The sequence below is a fragment of the Bombus vancouverensis genome, chromosome 11 (assembly GCF_051014615.1).
Source record: "Bombus vancouverensis nearcticus chromosome 11, iyBomVanc1_principal, whole genome shotgun sequence".
Classification (NCBI taxonomy): domain Eukaryota; kingdom Metazoa; phylum Arthropoda; class Insecta; order Hymenoptera; family Apidae; genus Bombus; species Bombus vancouverensis.
The window spans coordinates 11,728,183-11,755,379 of NC_134921.1; the positions used below are offsets into that span (position 1 = coordinate 11,728,183).

The 27,197-nt window shown below is 40.7% G+C and overlaps 2 protein-coding genes across 6 annotated transcripts in view; one reads left to right on the forward strand and one right to left on the reverse strand.

Annotated features, from left to right (window-relative positions):
• Positions 1-424: 424 nt before the first annotated feature.
• LOC117154795 (uncharacterized) lies at positions 425-3,521 on the reverse strand. Its single transcript, XM_033330078.2, has 3 exons — positions 3,401-3,521; positions 2,717-2,889; positions 425-1,544 (listed from the first exon to the last, which is right to left on the reverse strand). Exons 1-3 carry the CDS (start codon positions 3,427-3,429, stop codon positions 679-681), a joined length of 1,068 nt encoding a protein of 355 aa, XP_033185969.1. The 5' UTR covers positions 3,430-3,521; the 3' UTR covers positions 425-678.
• A 5,138-nt stretch (positions 3,522-8,659) lies between these two features.
• Pgant9 (polypeptide N-acetylgalactosaminyltransferase 9) overlaps positions 8,660-27,197 on the forward strand; it is a 293,850-nt gene continuing 275,312 nt past the window's right edge. For 3 of the 5 annotated variants that reach the window (XM_076622866.1, XM_076622863.1, XM_076622864.1), the window contains exon 1: positions 8,660-9,114. The gene's annotated coding sequence lies outside the window, so the exon portion shown is untranslated. The remainder of the gene's footprint in view (positions 9,115-27,197) is intronic. The other 2 variants (XM_033330074.2, XM_033330068.2) reach the window with 2 other exon arrangements.

Sequence of the window (27,197 nt, forward strand, 5' to 3'; positions counted from 1 at the left end):
TAGTCGTTTGTTTTACGTTTCATATTTCTTATAAAATCTTTCTGAAATATTTTGATACTCGACATCGTCACCCTCCGTGTTTAATTTTTCCCATCGAATGCACGTCCTTAGGCAGGAAATTTTAGGTCACTGCGTGTACTGAATTCCTAAATTACACCGCAGAAATGAAACGCACCATGCAAATGAATCTGAATTACAAGCTCGACGATGAAACATTTTTCCGGGAGCGCGTTCAAAGGGGAGTTTCGAAGCTTCGTTTGCTCGCTAGGTATAAAGAGTTTAAAATGGGCGGTATTAAACAAAATGCTGACGCGTTGAGAAAGTGACGTACTCTCCTGGAGGCAAAATGTTCGAAGACGAGGGTGAACCAGGTGTGGGTTTATGCAAGACAAGCATTCCGCTGCATAATTTCAGTCTTAAAGTGCACTTTATTAAAATAACAACCACAAAGTTGCGACAGTCGGAATAGGATCGATTCGAAAGACACACGTTCATCGCAAGAACACGCGTGTTATTCCTAATCGCAAATATAAAAATTTGTATTATTTCTTTCTTTTTTCGTTGTAAGTTATTATCGCTTATTAAATGTAATTATATCACACTTACTTGGGCATTAGCTCTATCTAATCATCTTTGGTATCAAAAAATAAATAATTCTTACTCCGAGGATTTTTGTATTCAAAGATTTCCAAATATTTTAAATTTATCAAAATCGATGGCTTCCAAAAAGTTTCGATGCGTTTGAGTCGTCATAGGCACCGCGATTCGACTGTCTAATTTTATATTTAACTTTTGCTCCATACTGAAGGCGAACTTTGATATATTCTCTTTGTTCATGTCGTCCGTGACGTGTTTACATTTCTTCGTCCGCCTTTGCCGCTTAATTTTGCCTGGAACAATCTCCTTCGCTAAATTCGTTTTGTTGTGGTCGGTATTATCGTTTTGATCCCACAAAGGAGTGTCGAATTCGTGCACGCTCGATCTGAATCGGTGCAAAATAAGCTTCTTCGTCGGCAACTCGAGCGAAAAGGAGGAAACAGACGAACCGGAAACTTTCGTTCGAACATTGTCCACACCGTTCGTGCACTCCGTTTTTTCGATATTTTGCTGCGACGAGATAGCGATCTTCACAGTTTGCTTCTTGTCCTGCTCCTTTGGTTTCTCGTCTGCTTTCTCGTTTACTTTGCCTGGCTGTTTCGCAGAGGAGGACAATTGCTTCAAAAGAGATTTCAATCGATGATCGGTGAGAAAACTTATCAGAGGTATGTTCTCTATGTCGAACTCGTTGCAGCTCACTGAATACTCCAAGCTGACTTTCGTCTGCATCCGATCCTTCACGCAAATTCTGCTCGATCTCAATTGCCTGTCGCACGAGTTGTCAACTTGTTTCTTATGCCTCGGTGCAGAATCTTTTCGATAATCGATCGGTAGCAGTTCGTTGATGATTTTGTACTTGGTTCTCGAGATGATCGCGTAGGGCCTTTTCGAAGGATGAAATTGCTCGCAATGAACATAATAATCACCTTTGGTGAAGAAACTCTTACCTGCGTGAAGAAGAACGATTTTCTTTAGTTTCGAAAACGATCATGTTTCGGACGGCTAGAGTTGAAAAGTTGATAGGATATACGAGAGTTCAATCATCTCGGTTCTCTTACGCAATAATTTACCGATTAATAATATCAATGATGATTAATGACTCGACGAATCGATTATTTATGAAGCTATGGCTGGTTTATTACCTAACTTGTTGCTGTTACAGTTTCCAAGAGAATTTACTAATACTGGTAGCTTTTAACTCGTGATTTGTCAAATTTCACTAGTTAACTAGTTAATTTCTAGTTAACAATACCGTGGATCGATAGAAACGAATGTTAAAACGTTTCCCGACAATGAGTGCTAAGGATTAACGCATAGAGGCGAAACAGATACGAAAACAGATTTTACATGTCACAAAGTAAAGTTTTAAAATCTACAAATTAAACTAAAGAGTTTCATTTTGGGAGATAACTTGTTGGAGCACGTTGTGTGAGGTCGCAACGAATTGATCTACCGCAGTGAAATCATACGCAGAAATTGACACCAGAACACATTGATATTCTTATTGGAAAGTGCCCCAGAAGCAGAAGTTAAAGGATGGCGGTTTTATCGGACGAACAACCAAGAATGCGTCATAACACTATCTCCGACGCGGAGGATCGTTCGGTTTATTTAGAGCGTTGCGTATAATCGAGTCGATCTCGGAAATATTAGACGGAGCCCGCGTATTTATTAAACGATCTGTTCTGTCGATCTTCTAGCGTGCTTATTGTGTATCTTCTCCTTGATACTTTTGCTATTTTGTCTAATAACAATGTATGCAAACCAAAGTATTAAATAAATAAAACGCTCTTATAGAAGAATACAGTGACATCACCGATGTTGATATCCGACGATACGTATAGCAGAAATTTTTTTAACGATTAGCAGATAATAAATAAACTAAAGAAACGCTTAATCATCTTTTAAGAAGCTAGCGGCTATTTTCTATTTATACGTATTAACCATGAAATCTCTCATGAACTTAGGTCACGTAAATAAATACAAAAGACGACGAGTATAGACGTCAAACGCACTGAAACAAAGGTTTTGTTCAACACGTACACTTGCCGAACCAGAGTTTTTGTTTGAGACTAGTTTTTGTTAGATTAGGAAATTTTTTTGGAGAGTGTATAGTTACCGCAACAAATGTTTAACTTTTCCCTTGAATGGATCCTTTCTTTGTGACGTTGCATGTTATAGTATCGACTACTTTCGTATTGGCAACAGTTGCAAGTATATATCGTCCGCTGTTTTTCCTTTTTTCGTGTTTTTCGTTCTCTTAATGCAGGAGCTTTGTCCCCGTTCTGGTAACTACAATCGTATATTAGTTATCACGTGTAATATTTCCAGATAGAAAGTGCGAGAACTTCACAGTAATATAATTTCGTGATACGGAAATTATGTAAAGCGGGAAAGATCAATAATCGGAATATTAACCGAATTTGTGAATTCGGGTAAAATCAAGAACACGTAGGATTATCTTTATTTTCGAATAAACTGCCGTAAATTATGCGAACACGTGTGCCAATATCTCTTACAAATTGTGGAAACTTTCCTTTTCATTAAAATTCATCGACTCCGTTATCTTAGATCACATGACGTAAAATATATGTACAATCGAAATACGTAACCGATTGTTCACCGATCGTAACATTCGCAGTAACAAAGACCAAATGTAGCAAAAGGTAGTCTGCAAGCAGATTTCTATTAATCGGCTCGATAACGCGAACTCTATTCGAATAAGCAGACGGTAGTTTCGATCAAATCCGCGAAATGATCATAAATTAACATAAAATAAAAAGAGGATGGTAACAATTCTTACACGTTGTCGATCTCTTCGTATATTTTCATTGTGAAAACTTGAAAAAGACGTAGAGAAGTCACGAATATGTGTTATACTACTGCCACTCGAAATCCGAACGATGCTCTTCGCGAACGTGCCAATGACGAACTGAAGCGGTGCTAAGAAAGTTCAAAGGGAAGGATCGTTTGACAGTATCGATGCCGAACTCACGGTCAAAAGGCGGTATCTCTCTCCTCTCTTCCCCTCTGTTCCTCGTGGTTTGTTTCGTCTTGGACCAATCTAAAATTATCGACAGTTTTTTGTCACCAAGCTAACTGAAATAGTAGCAAAAACAGTTTGGATCGTTGTTGATCTTTTTACGGTAATCCTTGTGAATCTTTGCGATGACTTTTTTAATCCACGAGAAATTCTTCAAATACATATTTTCTACGATTTGCACGAAAAATATTAATAATTTATATTAATCGGCGGAAGTTTTGAAATAATTTTGGCCGCAAGACTTTTTCATTCATTGGAACAGATAGAAACGCGAGATACGCGAACGATAGAAATTTGCTTACGGAAGAAACGCAGCAGGAAATTTCTATTTGCATTTCGATAACACTGAATTTTCGATGTATCGGTAATGTACATTCCCGAAACACTTTCAGTGTCGTTCGGTCAGGAGACGCTATGCATTTTAAGTGGTAGCTATCGGTTAAGAAGCTGCACAGAACGAATTTCGATAGGACAGCGCGACGCTCGAATAATAATCAACGTTAATTGTAGACGTGCGTAATGGTCTCCAGTTTCTATAACGTGCTTACGAATAGTTTGTCTGCTTTTTAGGAATCGCAAATGAATTCAATTTGCTTTTACTATCCTTTAAGGCATAGTTCTCGCGAACAATTGAAAATTTAGAAACTATTCCGTGTACGTACGAGTTTAAGCTCAGATGTTTGAAGAATATTCTACTTCTTTGATATTATCTTACGATAAAATTGCTAATCTCATTCCTAAAAAATTGTTCAAACAAAAATTGCTGCCGTAATTTAATTTTCTGCTCTGCTTTTAGCCAAAATTCAAAATATGGAAATTTTATGACTAGCTTTTTAATATTTTGCATGCGAACATTTTTGTGATACGACCGACCGGTAACTCCGGTAAACACGCTTTTAACGAAACATTCTAAAATTAAAAAGATTGTCGATGTTTGAAAAATTTAGTCATATATATGTAGTAGGGTTTTTTCCATATCCATTTTTTATCTGCAGGGATAATACAAAAAACAATTTTTATATTAACAACGTCGATATAGCAACTGCAGTGAAACGTAGAAAGTTGAAACATCCCAGTTTTGGAAAGACGGATAAAGAGAATTTAACGCATCGTTTAACGCAGGTTGAAAAATCGATATGTGCACAAGTAGATGGGTAAACATTCTCGAAAGTGTGAACAAACTTGTAGTACGTGAAATCAGCTCGGACAACGATGCAAATTTTCGCGATTAGAGTGCAACGAGACAGCGACCCATAAAGTAACAAGTCGAACAAGACAGAGATCCAGGGTTAGGAGTAAGCAGTACCTGGACAACTATATCACAGGTTGTACATCGCAGGTTGCAGCTAAGCCACTCGTAAAAAGTAAACCGCTCGATCTTGAGAGAAATAGTTCTGGCCAAGAGAATCCTGCAACCGGCCACTGAACCCACGACCTCGGGAGTCAAATACTTCACGAAGATGCAATACAAGTCGCGAAGATGTATCCTCCTCGTAAAAACTAGACCCCGTAGCAGCCTTTCTAGGTACAACGTGGACTTGCGTAGCCGTACGGAATCGCAGATCTCTTTCCAAGTTTAAATCACGACCGTGGATCTTATACATTATCTTTAGATATAATTTTTACATTATTTTCAAATTATTGAAGATTCGTTTCAATATCGTTCGATCAATTAAAAACTGATCTATGGATGGATTTATTGGCAGGATTTATTTCCCCCGTCTCGTTTTATTTCTGTTCATTTAGGTTTTGTAAATATTCTACGACATTTTTCTCGATTATTTCGGGTTGAGTTTGAAATTGTGTTATTTTTTAAAGATAAACTTGCGAACAAAGCATTTATCCATGTCAATTGTTTCTTTTTGTTAATTTTTATTCTTGCAATAATCGTGCGAGATAGATTGGAAAACGAGGACAGTAAGCCACCAGTGATTCAGATACAAGCAATTCGAAGAATCTTCTTCTGGTTTTGCAATAGCGGCAACTTTTTCCCCGAGCCGTCGATGTAACGTAATTATTCCGTAGACCTTTCCTAACGTTTATCAAGTGGCCAGCGAGAAACGTCTGATTTCCCAGGTGTGCTTAGAGTACCTGGGAGCATGCAGCTATGTATCTATAGCTTGCAGAATTTACCTGGTTCGAAAGACGGTCGATATCACTGTTGCATAGTTATTTATTCCTCGTTTTACGCTTCTTTGCTAGTATAATTCCATTGGATTTTTACAGACCTGTTAGAATCCAGAACGTGATAGTTTATCCATACTTTTTATATAGCTTATGTACCTTTTCCGTTTTATTAGAATAAAAAATGCAGAACTGGAAGCGACTCTATTTTTCTTTTCTATCACTATAGCGAGTGGAGTATAGCTTGGCAGTAAAGTTTGGTAGTTTCAGGACAAATTTCCCCTTCGTACAAATAATAAATAAAAGATTGTAGATGATAAATTATGTAAAAATTGCAAAAGTGCTCAGAAAGTATGAAGATGTTAGAAGAGATATGCAGTTTTTGATAGAAGAATATTAAACGATGAAGTTGTTGTCTGTAATAGAACGTAATGGTACCTTCTCGGCCATATTTTAGAATTAAAATCACCTCATATCTCCTAGGAATATACCTAACCATGCCTGCAGCACTTCGAGAGTTGTTTCGGACCCTTGGGATTGCCCTACAAAATCTTTTACTGCTTTTCGAAAGATCCTGCATATGGAATCGTTACATAACTTATTAATTGCATCATACGGTCCTTAAAGATTTAGTCCGTAGAATTATACAACTCACGAATCGGTTGAAAATTTTATCGTAGACCCTTCAGAGAGTCGCAGACTCTCCCCACCGACGAAGAGAAATCGGACGAATCTTATCTCAAATACCGAGTTCAATATTTCTCTTTTAAGAAATTGAACCTTTTTATGGCTCGTTCTCTTCTTTTCACAAATAGAAACTAACAAATGTGCGATTGCTTAACAAACGATGGGATTCATCGTTGCCGTTGCGATAACCGAGTTAATATTCACACCATCGTCATTTTTCTTCGGGTAAACCCGAAAATTGCGGTAATGCGTCTCAGTCGCGATTGAGCAAAGAATTCTGAAAAAAAGAGACATGAAAAGGAGGAAAAGAATGGGAATACTTTCCAAGATTATTTCATCGAGGCCCGCGGAGTTTGACGAAGGAATATTCATTCGCGTACGCAGGTCGTTCCTGTTCGCTTTCCTTAGGTTATAAGGGCCCCGGTGCAAGAGTTGACGGAAGCGGGAAAGGTACCTACCACGGGAAGGATAGGAAAGAATTATTATGCGAAAAGTTCGTGCTCCTCGTTTCTTCCCTGATGGACGATTAAAACTTCCAGCGTCGAATTTACAAATTCCTTCGGGGGCTTCGCGCTGGCGGAGGCATTAGTTCACCTCGCCTGGCAAACTTAACCGAGCCCTACCATTACCGACCTCGAATTAGAATTTAAATCTGCGGAACGGCTCGCTCGTAATGGCTCGATTTCTTTCGTCACGGTTACGCGGCTGGCTAACCGCCCCGGGACACTCGACAGCCCATCTTCTTCTTTTTCTTCGTTTCCTTTTTCACCTTTTTCCATCGTTGCGCGGTACCAACGTGCAACTATCGGGAAATCGCAAGATTAACCGTTTCGCGCCCGTGTACTAGGCGAGATTATATTTCGCGACGTAACATCGTGAGGTATGGGCAACACATCTCGCGTGTTTTCACATTAATCCCTTTACTATCAAACCTTTTACTATATGCGGTATCTCAAATATGGAGTAATCGTGTGAAATAAAATTTTATTGTAAATAACATCGTACGATTCGATACGTACGTACGATACGATTCATTCGATGAGAATCGCGTTAATCTCGTTCTGTGGAGTAGGGAGCGTTAATAAAATTTCGAAAGCTCTTCCGGGGGCGAACGCCACGTATGAACGTGTACATATTTAAGCGGCTTACAGTTGAACCGGTTTTCGCGACGGTAATTGGTTTATCGGGAAGATTAATAGCAGCCATGGCAGCGCGGAAGAGCTTCTGGTCGAAGAAACAAGGTCAGGCATTACGTAATCCTACTCATTTCGCATGCACGCTGGAGGGGAGCAAACTGTCAGCGAGATTTTGACGATTAAATCTGATCTACTAGACCCGAGATTGGAGACACACGCAGAGGGATTGAGATATTTGCTTTTAGATATCATGTGGCATTGAAGTGTGACATTGATTTTATAAGTTTATGAGTTGTAGATTAAAATGTTTTTGCCTTTGCAAATACATACTTAATCGATACTAAAAAAATAGATTTCACGGAAAATTTTTTAAAATACATACAAGGTCGCTACGAAGAATATTTGCACAGACTCTCATTCTCTAATATAGCCTCGCTTTATCAGGTTCTATATGTTTCGTTTTCATGTTATCAAATTTTTGTAAGTAGAATTTTATATCAACAAATTCAGTCATAGTAAATATTTACAGACTTTGAGATAGGGTGTCTTTTGTCATAAGCTAAATATTTGGGATACCTTTTTTTTTAGTAAAGAGGTTGCCAATTACTGTTCTGTAGCCACCATATTTATCAAAACACATAACAAATCTATTTCAAGCCTCCATCCCTTTCAAACCTCATCGATTCTCACTGAAAACTTTCAAAAGCTGTAACGCTGTGCAAACGAACAACCTCTCTAACCACACTGTTTCTTCAAACACATCTTGAATATCATCGTTTCTGTTTCCTGACCGTCCATACCTTTTCCAATCTTTATCATCTTCCAAACATAATAACCTGTATCGAAACCAGATGGTAAGCAATAAAGTGCAAAGTTTAAATCGCGTACGAATTCATTCGGCGCGCCAATAATCGGCGGGCGTTTGCGCGCTGCATTGCTCGGCGACGCTCGTGAGGGTTCGTAAGTGGTCGGTGGCGTCGCGACGTCGAGTGGGGATACGCCGGTCGAAGTAGAGAGATAGCGTAGTTGCGGCCCGATGGAAGAGCCGCGCGGAGGGACGAGAGAGGGTGCGGAGTCCGCGTGTCGTTGACAGCAGCGGCGGCTAGGAGGCCTCGGTGAGGCCAGTGAAGCGTCGCTCGACAGTCGAAGCCGGTCTCTCGGCGTGCGAGTATCGAGAGTATCGCGAGGTTTCGCCGTACGTTCGTTCTTGCCTCGCGACGCGAACTTGTCACCTGTCAAATCACGCTTGCCGCACAAACATAACATAACATAACATATCGGAATTTCAAGTCAGTCGAGAGTCTCGACATCGCGTTTCTTCCCTCGAATTTTGCCGCGTGTGTCGCGCTGACGAACCATCGAGTTCTCGAGATCCCCCCCGTTGTGCGTTGATTCGTGTCGTGCCCGTTCGGCAACTGCGTTTCCGCTCGCGTGTGTCCAGTGTGCAGAAGTGTGTGGATGCGACGGCGGAAGCGTAGCCGTCGAGATTGCCGCGAGGACGTTCCCCCCTGGCCGGTTAACTCCTAGGTAAGTCGATTATTCTCGTTATTGTCGCGTGTTGCGACGTTTCTCGTTACCAGCTCGCGTGTTGAAAACGTGTTTCGCTTTAAATTCCCGCCTTGAAAAGTGTCATGAACTCTTCGCCTACGTGCATTGTACATGCGTGCGTATATGCGACGTACTGTTTATACGCGTACATGTGTAAGTACATGCCGATGTGTAATCGTAACGGAGCTTGTTTATTCACTCGCGAGTAGTGGACGTACAAAGGTTCGATCAAGTATTTGTTTACGTAGCGGGAAGGTGGTCGAAAAAAGAGGACGCGATTGAAAAAGAAAATAGAAACACGATGGTGGCGTATCGGAGAGACGCGCAACACGGTATCCTTCAACCAAGGTTATGGTTTAATCGACTGAATTGAAGTTTCCTCCGAAACCGGACGAGCAACACGGTTCTCGGTTTCGTTCGATTAAAATCCACCCGCTTCGGCAGTCCGCGAACGAACTACCCTGTTGTTCGTAGTACCGAATAACCCAGTTACCACTCGGATAAGAAGGCACACGCTACGCGTGACCTACATCTACATAAGCGAACGTGCACTTAGGGTTTGACGCGCGCCTGTCCGCATTATGCATCGGCATTCTTTTGAATTCACCGTTGAAATATCGGTGGGAAGTAGTTTGGCGAAAAATCGATTTATAGTGGCTTTCGCTTTGATCCCTGACCCGGCAAGAGCGCGTGGCGTCATTGGCGTTGTTCGTGATTATTAAGTGGATAACGGCTGTGGAAATTCCAATTGGTCGCGAAACGCCAACGAAAACATTGCCCTGGCTATCTGGAAATAAAGGATGGTGGGGTATCGTCCGAACAGCCGGTGATTACACGGCCTCTCGTTTCCGGTAACGAGCATTCGGAGTTGTGGCCACTCCTCGCACTCCGCTATTGATATCCGCGTAGAGAGATTCGCTTAGCATTTTAAATACATTCGATCGATCCTTCTCGTTTCGCAAAATTTCCACGAGCTCTCGCGTTCCAAACGTTTCGAGATTTCTGACTTGCTAATACGCGATTCGGATAAGGGGGGGGGGGTTAAAAACGACTACGTTTCTCCCGAGGTAATCGCGATTACGTAGCCGCTCTATGACGCGTCCACCATCGGCTGTCTATCGACTCCTCCTCGTCTATCGATATAACGCTATTCCAGCGCGTCCGCCCGTGTTATTTGCGCGACGATTTGAATTCATTTCGCGTCAAGTCGCAAACGTGATCGGAAAACGTACGAGACGCGTGTGCTCCCTTCGTGTCTGCGAATTGTCGAACCCGTGTTTGCGCGGCTGTTTCTTTCTCTTCCGAGATGTTCCCCGTTGCTCCGTTTTATAGCTCGTAACCATGATATCAAATGATTTTTGGTATTTACGACGGAATTCTGCGGTTACCTTTAACCTTCGAATTACCGACGATCGTTTTACCGATTCCGTCTTTCGCCGATAATCGTTATATTTCTTTATTTTTCTATGCACGGAAATAAACATTTGTATAAAGCTACACGATCAACGATGACGTATGACGATCGGCATAATAATTGTCGTACAAAGGCTATATCGGTGAAGCGGTTGTTGGTAAATAAACATTGTCGACGAACTTGGTGTCGGTGAAAACATTCGAAGGTAATCCAGAACGACGTTTCATTCGCAATCGATAGAAAAAATCCTGCTTTTGATTTGGAGCTAATCAGTGTGCTTTTTAATCATTTTTTCATAAATGGTAATCACAGAAATCACCCATCAAATATCATTTCAAGCTGGGATCAGCTATAAGAAATTTGGGAATTTTATTGCGATAGAAATACAAGAATCAGCGGAAAATATTTGAATCTACGAGGTATCGATATTTTAAATACGTATTACGTTACATTAAAATTTCTCGATTATTTCACGTTTAGCATCTCTTTAATTAACGTGCAGTCTTTTCGTAACACGAATATTACGTTAATCCTATATACCAAATTATGCACGTAAGCTTCATTATATTTTACTATCATCGTATTACGATCAACCATGCATAATGTGTTTCTGGCTGAAAAAGCAAAAGCAGAGAGGAAGAGTCGGGGCCATCGGGGGTATCGTGGATAAAGAAATGCTCGAATAATGGAATGTTTGGATAACAGAATGCTGCTACCGGCAAGTATAGCCCGAATAATATGAGTTGCCGTAAGGTTCCCCCGTATAAAACTTTAGGTACGTTCGATTCAATTATTAAACGCTAATCCAGTAAAAGATAGTAACTCGTGCCAGAAGGCACAAGCGTGGTATTACGTTTCCTAGTACTTGGCTGCTCCATTTCAACGGAAAATTATGAACGAATGTCCTACTACGTAACGTACCGATCGTAGTTGCGATTACGTGCACGTGAAATTCGTATCGGTGCGTATACGTGTATACGACCTTCATGCACGTATACATATTGTTATCGATATTATAGTTTGCTCGATTCATGTATCCTACAATTAGAGAACATCGCCTGTTAATCGGTCATACTTCTCGTGTCACAGCAGGCAACTAGATTGTAATTATATGTGTGACATGGTAATTACATGTGTTCTACACTTTCTTTCTTTCTTACATTTATTCCGCGTGTTTTATAGCGCGAGTCTTCGTATAATGTACGTACTTCATACATAAAATTGCAGGTTCTAGTTGAAGAAAGGAATGATGAAAGGATATTAATTATATTTAAATTTTCTTTCATCAACACGATGTTAAAAAACAATTTCGGGCTGTAAATTGACCGAAAAGAATTGCAAATTGGCCTTAATATGGCAGAGTAAACGTTTGATAAATCGCAGGATTTATCAGTTCACACGCGACTTTCATTAAACGAAGATTTCGACTTTAAAGTATGGATACGCGCGTCTAATCTGAACTTGTATCGTATATCATAGGGAAATGCTTACTTTGTGACCTTGTACTTTGTTTATCGTCTGGTACCTATTAATCGTTATCATGGCGCATAGACTAGCGCAACTGTGGTGACTTATCTGCGAAAAAACACGTAATTGGACGATATGAGACATAACGTGGCGATAAGATTGATTCGTTAGTGCGTTCTATATTTTATTAAAGTCGTAACGAGGCGAAAGCCGCAGATTGCTTCCACTCCATTTAGACGATTATTAATTCATAGTTTGTGATTGATGGTCCTCGTTGTTTACCACGAGATACACAAGAAATAACAAGCGTAACTTGGATAATTACTACGTACACCGTATAGTTGTGTTGCGCACACGATACAGTGTACATACGAAATTCGCGCAACGTTTCACTTTCAATTTCAAGCGTATCAGACAAAAATTATTGTCGGGAGTGTTAATTCTTTGTTGTGATTATTTTTTATTGTTGTGTAAATAATTTTTTTCTCTTATCTCCGGTCGATGTAGTTATCGTCTCGTCTTTTTTCATACCGATAAAGGCAAAGTAATATTTATTTCCCGCTAGCATTCGTCATTTTTAATTGCAAAATCTGAAATCGACGCATGTACTCGCAAACGCGGGTCGACGTTTTTCAGGCTTGTGATTTTAGCAACAAGTGTTTCGCCAATATAAAATCTGTGGTCTTTGATCAGTAAATCATCCACAATCATGTATTGTGTGTGCAGTTTCGAAAGCTGATACGAAATGGATCGGCGTACATATTTTCGGGCTGAAACAGATCGGTTACAGAAAGTGTATTCGGATTAATATGTTGGAGTCGTAGATAAATGTTCGAAACGCAGCGGTTTGCACGCGGATAATATAAAACTATATTTTTTGCAGTAACAGCATTCGTGTCAGATACAAGCGATAAAGAGAAATAAAAATTGATAATATCATGGGTTATGCTGATCGTTTGCTTAAAAATTAGTTAACCTGTATATACATTCACATTGATTAACAGTTATCGATCTTAAATTTTCTAAATTACTACAGAAGTGAAAATATCTAGGGTTTGGTGAATTCCTCTTTTACCAGTGACAGGTTAATTCGTATGTTCCGCATTCCTCGTTGTATTAAACCGTGAAAGAGTTATAACGTTAGTCAGGGAATATTAGTTTACTCTTAGGGTGTTATCGAACCAAAAAATGAAACGTCAAGATTTTCTAGAGCGATCACGAACTCTAAGCACGTGCACGGAGATCTCCTTTCCAACACTTTGCTCTTGCAACGTGTTCATGACCTAGGAACGTCGAAGCACACACGGAATACCTGTATACCGCAATATCAGAGGGGCAAGAAAGAACAGATACTCGTTGACCGCAGTCGTTTGGAATGCTGCCGGCGTTCCCGGCGCATTAATGGCGAGCAGACGTAACGTGCGTTATTGCGGCACTTATTTCTTATCCGGCTGAGCGTATTTAGACGGCAATAAATCTGCCTACCGGGTTTATCGGTTGCTTCCAGCCAGTCACTGTGTCGTGCAATATCGAAAATCAAGCTTCCCGTCGGCATACAAAATCTTCCCTTTTTAGCTGAAACTTTTTCAGAGTGGCCGATAGGACGGGCACTGTGCGAAATCATACGTCCGTTTCACCATGTTTTGCATGGTAGAGACGAGAATTTTAAATTCAAATCGCAAAGGGTCCTGCATGCGAATCTCTCGAACGTGATTTTTCGTTGTTTCTATATTGTAAAGGATGCTTTTTTATTTACAAATCGAGAGATAAAGCAGCGAAAATTGTTCGATAGCGGTGTGATCAAGTGCATTGTAAATAGGTTGAAATTTTACCCAAAAATTTTGAATATCTTGTAGAAGCATTTGGAAAAAATATAATTTTAAATAGATTTAAATCTATACGAGGCAGGTTATAATCCTTTGTATAATATATATATCTATATTCTTTGTGTAACAACAAAATATATGAAATATCCAATGTAGAGTGTGTACACGCTTTTTATGAATTCGTATAAATATCTCTTTGGCGGATGAGCGTGTTACGAGTAAGTTATGAGTAATATCTAATCCGATCCGGTGTATTAAAAGTTTTTATGTCGGGATATATTAAACACATAGCGTAAACACATCGATCTCTCCCTTATCGTTCGAACTAGTCCGTATTTTTATTTTAATTCGTCCTTTTGAGACAGTGGGTCGAGTTTTTATCAATACGCGGATTGTTTTAATTGACGGTGCGTACGTATATTTTCGATAAATATACAATTTAAATTCGGCGATGATTTTATCGAACAGCGCCGAGTGGTATGATCCGCACCAACGATAGCGATTCCTCCTGGTTCGGCGAAATATTTTTTCACCGCGTTGCATGTTGCGCGCCGTACGCGGAGAACAAACATTCGTTATGCGTTTCGCAAAATAAAAAAATATATCGACGATGGACATATTTGGTTCGCGATAAAAAATAACACGATCGAATAATTTCCGCCCACCGCAGCATGCGCTTTCTTCCTTTGGTGCACTGAAATGGTTCGTGCGACCGTTTAATTAATTCAAGTGGACTTGGCTGATGCTCGCGGGGTTAAAAGAATCGCGAATATTCGCGTTGAAAGCTGGCGCATTTAACGCGATGATAGATGCGCTCAACCACGTTTATCGAATTATGTATGTATTTTTAAACCGTATTGCTCGTTGATGGATTGCCTGATAGCTTAATTCGCGATGCGATTTCTATTTAACGCCGCTGAACTTTGATTATTTCGCGCGATCTTTATTCCATTTGAATATGCGATTATTATCGGCTCGTTCGTTCATTCGTGTTATCAGATCAGTGCAGTTAAATGCTGTTAAATTTAAAGATGGCAAGTTCAAGAGTCCGCTGAAGGATTCACCCTTCGAATTTGTAGATTAATGTCTACTTAACGACGCGTAGGGATCCACTTGCTTCTGAACCAGAGATACGTTTTAACCAGACGAAAGTTAAACCTACTTTTCTCATCATCCCTGTGATATTTTCAAGAAGTTACGTCGCTCGGTAAATTTGTACGAAAGGGTCACACAAACATCGAGTAATTTTGCTCTCAACCCTTGAAAAGTACATGCAGTAACTCCAGCAACTTGTCCTGTTTACACGCAGTACAGTTAATATTTGTAGATTTTGTACGAATTCCATATGTGTCAAGACTATATTAAACTGCAATATGAGATTTCGTACATAACTATAAATCATCCACGGACAAATTTACGTCAATAACCATTCGTATACGCAATATGCCCTCCGACAAAATATTCCTCGATCTTGGCTAGGAAAAATTCCCTGATCTCGTAATTACAGGTAATGACACACGATAAAATAATTTCGCGGAGAGGTTAGCGGTAAACGAGGCACCAGGAAAAGTTCAATTAACGTTTGAGCAGGGATGTGCGAATTTGGTCGGTTTGTTTGGCCCGGTAAAAAGTGAACGCGATGCGGAGGTCGATGGGTGGATGTAATCAAGGAGAGGAGGGCAGGTTCGAGCTGACGACGGGCTCCATTCAACTTCAGAAATGAAGCGCAATGCATCTTTAATTAAATCTCTTTGCAACGTTCGCGTTCGGTGCCTGAAATTTATTCCGTGCATTTCAATCTCTCCGTTAGCCTTCTTCCCCTTCCATTCCCCGTTTTCTCCTTGTTCTTCTTTCTTCGTCGTTCTAGACGACCGATCTCTCCTTTTGTACGTTCATGGCGTACGTCGTTTCCGTCTTTGGATTTTTTCCAGCTCGTGCCGAAAATTCTAAGCGACGCGTCCGGGTACCACGAACACCGGCCGAGATTTCAAAGCGGATTCCCTCGTACGAGGTGTAACAACCTCGTTTCCCCCTATTTTCGCCCGCGATATAGCTTAACCGTGGTACGTGTCCACCTGCTCGTAGCAGTTTGTTCTGATAGCGCGGCTGAGGATTCTCGTCGTGGCAATCTTGCTTCTATCTTGGACCTCATTTTGTTCCGGTTTACCTTGACGACCGGTTCAATCCGTGTATATATGTTATTCGTTTGCATAATTCCGTAGTATTGACCGAGGAAAGCAAGTTCAGGTGATCTTTAGACGCAATCAGATGTATCGATCAATTTCGCTTCAGCACGGTTTAATATTTTTCCTGATTTCTTTCTTTTCCTTTTTTTCTTTTTTTTTTTTTTTGTTTTTTATTATTGCAAATAGTTAGTCAGGAAATAGTTGATAACGAGTAATTCCGATTTGGACCAATGAATTTGTTTATGTAATCCTAAATGCATTGTTATTTTAGACGCGGTTAAATTATCCATAAATCTTTTTTTCTGTTAGTAGCTTTTAGTATCTTCGACTTCCTCCCTTTTCAGAGTTTGTTTCTGTACAGGAGTCGAAGAGGCAGCGAATAGAAGCGAGTAATTTCGATTCGGTCGAGTGGATTAATTTATGTAATCTATAGAGAAGCTCCACCGCCCGATATTATTTCATAGTCTTGTTGGGAAATGTTCATGGCTTTAAGCACGCCGAGGTCTAACTTAACTGGGCTGCAACTTTATGGTTCCCCGATTATCCCAGCTCCTATTATTCGAGACCTCCATTATCTGATGTATCAAAAACAGATGACTCAGAGTAATAGTATGCCATAAAATTTTACCACGTCCTTCTCTAACGTATAATACAGTCCAATACATTGTACAATATAACCGTTTTTAAAATCTATCAAATTCTATCTTATTCCAATATTTTTTTCATAAAAGAAAGGTAGTTTTAACCTGTATGTGAATTTCACGTACCTGCATATTCTTATTGATTTTCGTCTGCTTCGATGTATTTGAGCGTCATCGACCTTGTGACAAGTCAGACTTTCTCGAACGACTCGATATTATATAATAAATACTGTACTTCTACGATATAGCTTAACATTTACAGTTAACGTTTAAAATTATACATCTTTACAAAAATATACAATCCAGATCTGCCTGTTGTAAATTCGAGCTATCTACGATCTATCTATAGCCATTGTTTACGGAAAAAAGACGATAACACGAAAGATTCGAAATTCCACAGCCGTAGAAAAATAGTAAAAAAGCAGATCTCGCTGTTGTATAACTCTCAATTCCAAAATTCTGGGGAAAATTCGAATTCGAACAGTAGCGGAACTAATCGTACCGCGATAAAACAATTTGTTCGCGTTGTTGAATAACACGGCACCATTTCAAACGGAAAACGTACTCTCGAAAACTATCGGCTATTTTTACGCAACGACATTTACAGGAATATCATGATTTTCCTGCGAAATGATTTTCGTGTGCGGTTTGTAAAATATGGGCATCGTCCAGCTTGGGAAAGAGCATCGGTGATACCGACATAAAGTGCGTCGGGATGCGGAACATTTAAATTTTAAATGACCGGCCGGTATACCGTTGTACGCGTGTACGCACGCGTGTTATGCACGTTGGGGCCGCTTCGGGTCGGATAGCTGTAATTCGCTGTTTCCCCACACCTCCTGATCGAACAGTCCTTTTTATCGCGCGATCGAATCCCAAAATGGCTGTATATTTTTCCGTATATCGGATATCTAGCGCTGTTTCGTCCGGATATACGCTCGAGTCGAAAAACGTTCGGACATTTGGCTATTTTTTCACAAAGTGTGGTTTAATTATCGTGTTATTAAAGGGATAGAGAAAACAGAGTTCGAACATGTTTGGTCAACAATTGGCAAGGTATATATTGGCAATATTACGGCAGTAAAATGAATTTTACTACTTTTACTTCAGTGTACGTGTACATTATACTACAAAACTCTGAGTCGGTAGTTTCGACGATAAAAAGTCTAACGTCGTAATTAAACAAGCAAAACTTGTAACTTTCTTTCAAGGAGCAAGCAGCCTCGTTTACGTTCCACCACAGAGCGTCTTCCGTTAACAAGTATAACAAAACGAACCTGTATTCTACCTTCTCATTTTTTCTCCAGGAAACAACCAGTCTAAACCAATAATTAAACTCCGAAGGAATAATCGAACTTAACGTCGAACGCACCCTCCACTCGATCTACCCACGACAATCTGGTTAGAAAGGTATCTACACCAAGCAAAGCTGAGCGTCCCAGGCATTGTATTTAAATTGGTTTAATAGGGCGCATCGATCAAACGACAGATCCTAATTACGGATATATCACGATAGCTATCCGGATGTTTGCGCGCGCGTCGAACGAAACGTAGATGGTAGCAGCGGATAGCGTTGGAAAAATTTCAATCTCGATTATCTCGATTCATCGTGAATGCTGGTGTAACTGCCACCGCCACGTGTATCGCAGCGTAAAGCCAACAACTCCAGAGTTTCTAGCAGCCCTTTCCATTAATTAACCTAAATGCGAGACAACAGCTACACAGCTTACACAGCTACACAGCTACCGGCGCCGCACGGCGTCTCTCTTTGTCCGCGGTTTCTGGCCGCGACGCTCGCGATCGATCTACAGGATAAACGTCGCTTTCCACGGAGAAATGTCGCGCCGATCGATTTGTTCTTCGGTGTAAATGCGGCTTAACGGAGGTTGCTTACGGTTCTGAGCGAACCCCATCCTGTTGCATAGCGACTTGCAGGCAAACATGTGGTTAGACCGGTTGACTCAGGCAGGTCGGTTCGCTTCTCTTCATCGGTCTCTTCTCTCGCACGCTTGGTCGTCTCTTTCTCCGTTTCCAATTGCTGGCTTCTTCTCCTCGTTGGTTTTTTCTGTCTTTCACTTGGGCGTCTTTTCTTTTCCTTCTTCTTTTGATTTCTTCCTCCTCTTTTCTATTCGACCGTCTCTCTTTCTGCTTACAACTGGTCTTTTCTTCTCTTACTTTCATTCCTTTCCTTCTCTTATTTCTTCCTCACCTCTTTTCTTATTTTATTCTCTTTTCTTTTCTCTTTCCTTTTCTTCCACATTTTTCTCTTCTCCTGTCTTTCTTTTTTCTCCCTTTTCCTCTCTTGCCGGTTTGAATCTATCGAGCCCGTGAGCATCTCGACATAACGCTTGCGGTATATAAGCGTTCGCTATGAGGATGCTCAAGATGCTCCGAGCGCATACATCGCTGCGCCGGCTATAACCCGTGTATCGAGAGACCACAGAACGTCTCTCGGGGATTCTGAGTTCGATCGGGATTTCCGTTGCGGCTCCCGAGAAAACCGACGCGACAGGGTGCTCCAGGGAGAAACGTCGCGTCGCGGGTGATCCACACGTCCGCACAGCTTTCTCGGCTTATGGAAATGCGTGCTTGTCGAATACGATCGAGACGAAATCGAGAAGTCAGAGACCAGCAGGTTCGACCACCCACGTTCTTCGTCGTTGCGTCGCTGGGGATTATTTCTGTGATCGTCAGCCTCCGGCCATGGGTTTAATAATTGAGACGGGAATCGCTCGAAACGCGAGCGAAGGTTTCCGAGAGCTTTGCCAAGTTACCGCGTCTTCGTATACGTCTCTTCCTTTTTCACATCGATTTTAATATTATTCGGATGTCGTAGGATTGTCTGGTGTTTTCTCAAGTGTCGTTCTTGCGGATAAAAGGTAGCTGAATTATTTTAAAGCGCATATTGAGTATATTTAGTTCCAAATATACTATACATATTCGAATTAAAATACCTATTGGTTCTTAGATACAGAAAGGACGTTAAATAAAATCAATGTCAGAAAATCAACAGAATCGTGCTTGTCATATTTTTCTGCTGTAATATTCATATAATAAAAATAATGCGTGATCGCGAAACAAAACGTTCGAAACGTTTGAAACGACGCAGCGAAAGGAAGCGTAGCACTCATTTGCATTAGGCTCGCAATGGATGTTATTGCGTACTTCCGCGTTATTGCATCCGACACAGTAATAATCTTGTATCCCGAGCATAGATATACCGCGATACGCGGCGGGTAAAAATTGCATTAGGGGAGAACTGGATCCATAGAAAAGGGAAAGGAATAATTATCGGTGAGAAATTTGCTGTAAAACGTCGCGTGAAGCCACGGATAATTTCACATCGCGTTGAAATTCATTCCGTGGCTTGGTGTGTAAAACGGGTGCGTGGAAAGAAGTAAATACCGACTGTGGTCACATATAAACGCAATCTCCGGCACGAAAGAAATAAAGCCACCGGGATAAAAGTAAAACCAGTCACGTAATCTCGCCGCAGCTTGCTTACAGAGTGTGTAGTATTCCTATTAACATATTCCGTGTTGACGGCGATGATTTTCATGAAATAAGCAAGATGCTTGTTCCTCTTATCGAAACTTTACTGTCACAGAAATTGTCAGGCTTACTAGATAATAATAATCATTAAGATTAGTCCAATGGCAAGAGACTCCCGTAATAGGCATAATTTTCTTATCGTTAAATGTTTTTCGAATTTACTTTTCGTGCAAATTGCGAGAGGCGCCGTTTCCCAACGGAACAAGAGAACATCAAATTTAATATAATTTAATCTACCCAATTTCTCTAATCGTACGATCGTTCGATCTAACTCTTTGGAAACTTCGAAATTGCCGTCTCTTTATCTTCCCTTCAAATTTAATGTCCATCTTGTTTCCATTATCTCCCAAAGTCTCTAATAAAATCAGCGATTCCCTCTCGAGTAGCAATAATATCGACTTTGACGGTAATCGCAGCGCAATCTGCGCTTGTGGCGAAATGGCCCCAGAAAACGACTTGAAAAATTCAGAAAAGAACGTGTTCGCGGACTGACAGATTGTCGGGCGGATTGTGGAACGATAAAATGATGAGCAGCACGTCGGTCACTGCATTGTTACCGTTCGACGTACGATTTCGCGTTGGTTAATGTAAACGTTAGCTCAGATAGCGGGGAATAAATTGTCTGACTCGCGTCGTTTCCCCTTTCAATGTGTGCATGTGCGACCGGCGTTGTAACGAGCGTGTTTGCAAGTGCGTATGTCATGATTACACGCGTTGGAACTCCGTTTGTAATTGTAACCGGCCGTTTCGTCGAGTTGTACCGAACGACAGAGCCGCGGCGCATTCGGTGCGAGATGGCTGTGTATGAATTTGGTTGCGAGGCTCGCGAATAAAGACCGGCCCGTGGGATTTATCATCGAGATTTTCGATGTCGATAATATAATAGTCTCGTCGCATGCACGCGTGCCTCGTTAAACAATATCGCGCTGCCTCGACGAAACTCACGCGCGATACATGACGAGGCTCGCGTTTTTTAGATTTTTTTAACGACGCGCTTTTTTACTGCTGAGACGAAATCGATATCGCGTTTCAGGATAATTTTTGTTAAAGCGTCGTGCTCAAGTTCTTGACACGCCCAGGTCCTACAAAATCGAAGGAATGTCCAATTTTTTGCCGCTATTATCTAGACATCCGACGAAATATAATTTAATCGTAAAATGCGAGATAAGAAGATTTTCAATGATATCGTTCAATGTTCATGATCGTTCAGAGCTACGTATTCTAACGAAGAACGTTCTGAATGAAGAAATAACGTAGACGCTTAATAGTAAAATCAATTATTTCTTTCGTACTTAAAATTTTCTCCAAGGAATAAAGTAAACCGTGATAAATAAAACTACATGTCAGATTGCTACAAGTAGTAGCAATAACGAAAGCACGCGGAGTACCACTATGACGAGCATATTGCTCAACTTTTTATGTGGCATGATTCAAACCTATTTCATGTGTCGGCGTCACGCTTCCCTAAGTGGGTTATCGACCGTATCGTCTATAAAGATACTGTTTTCAACGTGCTTTAACTTGGCTGCATGCGAATCTTTGTTTAAGCGTACCGAGTCGTTTCAACTGTTATCGAACTCATACAAGACTTCCATGGTATTCGTCGAAACTCGTAAATCAACGCAAAGAGTACCTCTGTTAAAGTGTATATTTCTTAATCCTCTTAACGGAACGTTATTATAAACTCAATTTACAGAAAATGAAATAGTTCAACGTAGGTAACCAGTTCGTTCGTTATAAATTGCGTATTTATGGACAAACAAGAGGTAAACCACTTTGGTGTTACCAATGCTGTTAATATTTGCATAGACACACGAATTTCGAACAGTCGTAATTCCTGCTATTAACAAGCGGTCGAGCGTCTCACTGAAAAGGTTTTATCGAGATTATGGGGCTGGTTTCCAACTTTTCTATACGTTAAATAGCGTACGTTTTGCAAGCCGCGGTGGAAATTTGTTACGGTGGAAATCACGCGTGAGTCGAAACCATATATCTAAGACTATCGCGCGCATCTAACCTGAAGCTAAAGGACATTGAAACCTTAAAGTTATTGTTTGAAAGGGAGATAACGTAATCGTTCTATACGTAACGGGTCTATTAAAAAATGTAATTTGTCAAAAACAAGTAGATCTTTCCATTTTGATTTCCTTGACTCAAGTTACGTTCTTATGGTCTAATCGTCGGTAGTTCTGGTAGAGGTTAAATCGATTTTTTGCCGACGTAAAAACCAAGTTGTAATCACGGCATTAGCAAAGATGGCAAATTTCACGCAGAAGAGCCGTATTCCACGAACTGGAGTAAGTATGTCGTACGTCAGGTTCCGTGTAGTTCGACCTGGTGTGTTTGTACGATCTTCGCAACAGCATCTGTCCAACTACAAGTATCCATATAAGTTTGCTTGAACCAAACGGAATAGAGGTACTCTGGTTCACGAGGATTTAACGGTTGCAATGGTAATGCTAGAGAGATCCAAACAAGGCAGAGAAACCTTTGACGAGGTACTTATTAGAGCTGTCTTGGGGATTTCGAGCGACTGCTCTTCCAGCCTTTGGTGTTTCCTTCTTGGTATGTTTAATTGATTTCGAAGCAGGTTCTACGCGCATTACGCAGTGTACAGAGCGATCCATTAGATCGGAAGGTCCACTGCGACAGATTAGACAGATATTGATAAAAATCTATTGAGTTTCTCAGTAGAAACATGGGAAATAATTTTATTACTTTTAATTAAACGAATCTTTGTTGGTTTTCATTTCAAAGTTTACATTTATGAAACATTCCTTCCGCTTTAAACCTCATCCTAATTAACAAACAATTTATGGTATAAGCTTAACAAAACTTCCGCATCGTTAATTTTTTATCATTTCACGATACTGAATTAATCTCTTAATATATCCTTTTTCTTTCCATAATTCTCTCTACTTTATCTTCTGGTTGAACGATCGACACATAGAAAATCCAGAGATCGATTCTTTCGATACAAAAGTACACGCACAGAAGTTACTGATTAATTAACGGATAGTCACAATCTCGAAATAGAATCAAAGGGACTCGTTAAACGATCGTATCCTTTCAGTCACGTATAAATTCACGAAAATTCATGACGGATCGTATCAACGATTTGTTCATAACCAAACTTAACTCATTCGCGATTGAAGAGCAATTGAATATTTTTCTGCGGTTCTTTCTGGCGAGAAAAAGAATGATTTGGTCGAAAGGTCGGTGACCTGTGTTACGTAGAACTTCGCTATACCTCTTCACCCAACGCTCTCTCGCTCTCTAATGATCATTGTCCACTTCCCGTTACCAATATCCTTATTATCGGTCAACCGCTTCTCTGTTCGCGACGCGTGTTCTGTATGCGGTCATATCGAATCCCATTATAATTACCGATGTGTTTGCCCGCAACCGACTTTAATTGCGAGGCAGGGGACTCGAATAACGTCGTTTATCTCCTCGATTGCGATCGCATGAATCTTCTGCTTTTAACGTCGCAGCTATTAATACCGAGTTTATCTTCATAGAATCATCGTTCATGGACGTTTTGCGCTTTGATTGAAAGGAATTAAAATCGTGAACCATTATTGGAGTCGAGAAGTTTCTTTCGGTTCTCAGGCTCAAATTTCAAATTGCGATACTTCTTCTTTTAGAAGCTAGCCGAGAAATTTGAAATTTTAACCTAGATTTATCAAAATTTTAGCATTCAAGTCTAGAATCTGCACTGTTGGAAACAACTTTCATGAATGTTAAATATTTAGCCTCGTTTCATACGAAAATCACATTTGCGACGAAATCGTGTTTCTCCTTTTATTTCTTTTCTTCCTTCCTTTACCGCGAACGAGTTTATATCAGTCCAGTCCACATGTAACTATTCAAATGGTATCGACGAAATGTTTACGCCGAAAGTTCGGAAGAATACGTTAATAAACGTAAGAAGCGCAGACCGCGGATGCTGTATCGAGAAAATGGACTTGCAAAGTCCATGCGGATGCGGAGCAAATATCTGTTAAGAAAGTGATACCACTTTAAACGCTCTCCGTTTGGCCTGTTTCTCTTATGTTTGTCATCTCTGAATAATTGCTCGATCTATTACGATTCAATGGAAGAATCGGCGAAAGGGACTACGTTAAGGAAGAGAGAAGCTACACGACCGATTAAGGCTCGATGCGGACGAAAGGCAGATCGCTGCAAAGCGGCACCAGATTGGGAAAACAAAGAAATACATATGCGCGTATTCTTCTTTACCGAGACAGAAGAACTTTGTTTCTTTGTTTTTCGAACGGGCAGCGCAACGGTGTCGTACGGTAAAATGTCGCTCGTGTGCATTCAGAGTAAAGGTGGGATTTCTTATGCGCGTCGAATGCAATGCGCGTGTCCGCGTTAAAAGATCTCGCTGCGATTGTATGTCTTCGTTGTCTAACTGGGAAAACGAAGAAAGACGTACGATCGTAGCGATATCGCAACGTCAAAAGTCGCCTTGTCCGCATCAGGCCTTAGGCCCGAATCACACTACGCCACCGCGGAAACAGTAACAGTACAAATGCGTTCGACGCATACGTCGGATGCCCGCTGCGATGTCGCATCGTGTGATTCGGGTTTAAAACTGCTTTTAACGCGGACGCACATAGGAAATTCCGCCTTAAATAAGCCGGTGACCGGATGAAACGTCGACTTTCTTAAGAAGCGATTGGTTCAAAACTAGGAGCTGCCGTAGGTGCATTCAGACGGACGAGCGGAGCGGAGCAAAGCGAAGAGATGGTTGGCGCAGAAAGGGGGTGGTTTGGTGAAAATTAGCTCGTTGCTGTGCGTTGCAACATACTTTGTACGGTGAACTTAGTAGTTAGCTTTAATGACCGAGCCTCGATTTTCTGCAGCCGTATTCCTAATTGACGTGTAATTAATTTGAAGTTGGAGGCGCGTACGCTAAGCGAAACCGACGCTTATTCTCTTCTTAACGGGGGAACTTTTTCGATTCTCCTCGTAATTTAATGGAAGTAGACCGAGTTCTTCCCTAATTCAGAGAAGTAATATTTTCCCCTTATCTTTCCTTTTTTTCCTCCCTCTCGTTCTTTTCTTTTTCGTTCTGTCTTTTTTTTTTGTACGTCGGTACAACTCGTACTCTTCGTTTCCGGAACTTCTGGAGACTGGCACTGAAAATAATTGGATGTGTGCTTTGAATACTCGACTATGTATTTCCTTGCGAACATCGCTAGGAATTGCGAAAAGTAAGTACGCACTTCTTGTTCTTTCTATTACGTGTCATTTTTATTAATGTTAACCGCGAGTTGGTATTGGTTTGGATTAAAAATTTTCCTTCCCCTTAAAAATCCAGATTTTTATATTTTGCAGCATACCTAACATCGTGAAAATTGCTTTAATCAAAAATATTCGGTTTTTGCTTGATAATAATAAAATCGTTAAAAATACTTCCAATAGAGATATTTGAGCAAATTGAAATAATTACGATAAAAAAATGCACAGTGTATATCGTAACGTGTCTGCAATATGTCTTTAAAGACACATCGTCAAAAAATTCCTTTATCTCGCGCACCATTGAACACAAATTAACGTTCACAGTGGAATTGCGCGAAATCAACGAAACGTAGATCGTTCTCGCAAGGAGCATAATCGAACGGCGGAGGTTTGTTCCGTGCAGACGTGGTTGTTGTTGGTGCCGGTTGTTGTTAACACGCGAAATCCAATTTTCTCTCTTCGGACAGCCGGAGTCTCGACGTTCTTTAACTTTTCGTTTTACCCTCGCTATCGTTCTTCTTGAAGGGTGCTTCCTCGGTCGAATTCAATTCCGGTCCGTTAAACTTTTGTCATTGCGAAAAGGCGTGCGTTAACCGTTTCCAAAGCGATCAGTTTCGCGATTGATTCCAACACCTTGAGTTGTCGCTATTTCTACGTGAGCTATCTCGTTTATGGGTCGTCTGTTTCGAAAGATCCAACATCTAATCACCTTATTCTTTTACTCTTTCGATTCAATAATACGTCAGTTGCATTATTAGTTTCCATTCGTCGATTGTGAGAAACAATTTTATTCAGTTATTTTTGTTGCTCCCGGTAGTCAAATTGAAAGTTTTTACACGACAAGAAGTCAGTTATCAAAGTCTAAGAGGCTCAAGAATAATAGTATGATAAAACTGATAACAATATCAGCGACATATCAACGCACATTCGTAATTTAGATAACGCGAGTTGTTTTTAAGCACATCTATTTGTCAAAGCTGCCAAATTTACACATTTTCGAAAATTTCCATGATAAGTCAATTTGCATTGGTTTAATACGCGCGGCGATATGTTTATTCTAACTTGACGCACGATTGTTTTCCACTCGAACGACGTTTGACGTTGAGTTACACGAGTTCGTAACAGATAGGAAGAGTTTAATAGGTGTGCTCGAAATTGTTCAAACACACGTCCCGATAACCGAATCACCGTCGTAATATTTCACACTCGACAAGAGCAAATAGATCGCACTTCTCGTCTCCACTGGATACTTCGATCCTTTCCTGACACGATCGTCTTCTTTTTTCGACTTTTTCCCTACAATTAGATTTCTCCTTGCACACGCGAGAAAACATCGGAAATTCCAGTTTGCGATGTTTCGCGAAGCATCGGTCGATAGTATCGAGTGAGACGGAACGACATTCGAGATACGCACTGAAGGTTGCGGGTTGCGGGTCACGTTTATGATTGACGTTATAATCAACGTTTTCCCTTTCTTCCTTCGTCTCACGTTGCTCCATTATTGTCTGGCCTCCCACTTTGTTTTCGAGTTCGTCGTGTTGTTTTATCTCGTGAGAAGAATCGCAAATTCTTTGAATGCGCGGCTCATTCCACGGAGAAGCAGAGTTTCTATTTAACCGAGACTCGAGCCATGTATGGTACCAACGTGTTTCAGCTTTCGCGTTGATACGATGCAATCCGGTGCCATACGATTATGGTAATTAATCAGGTTAATAGATGCTCTTAA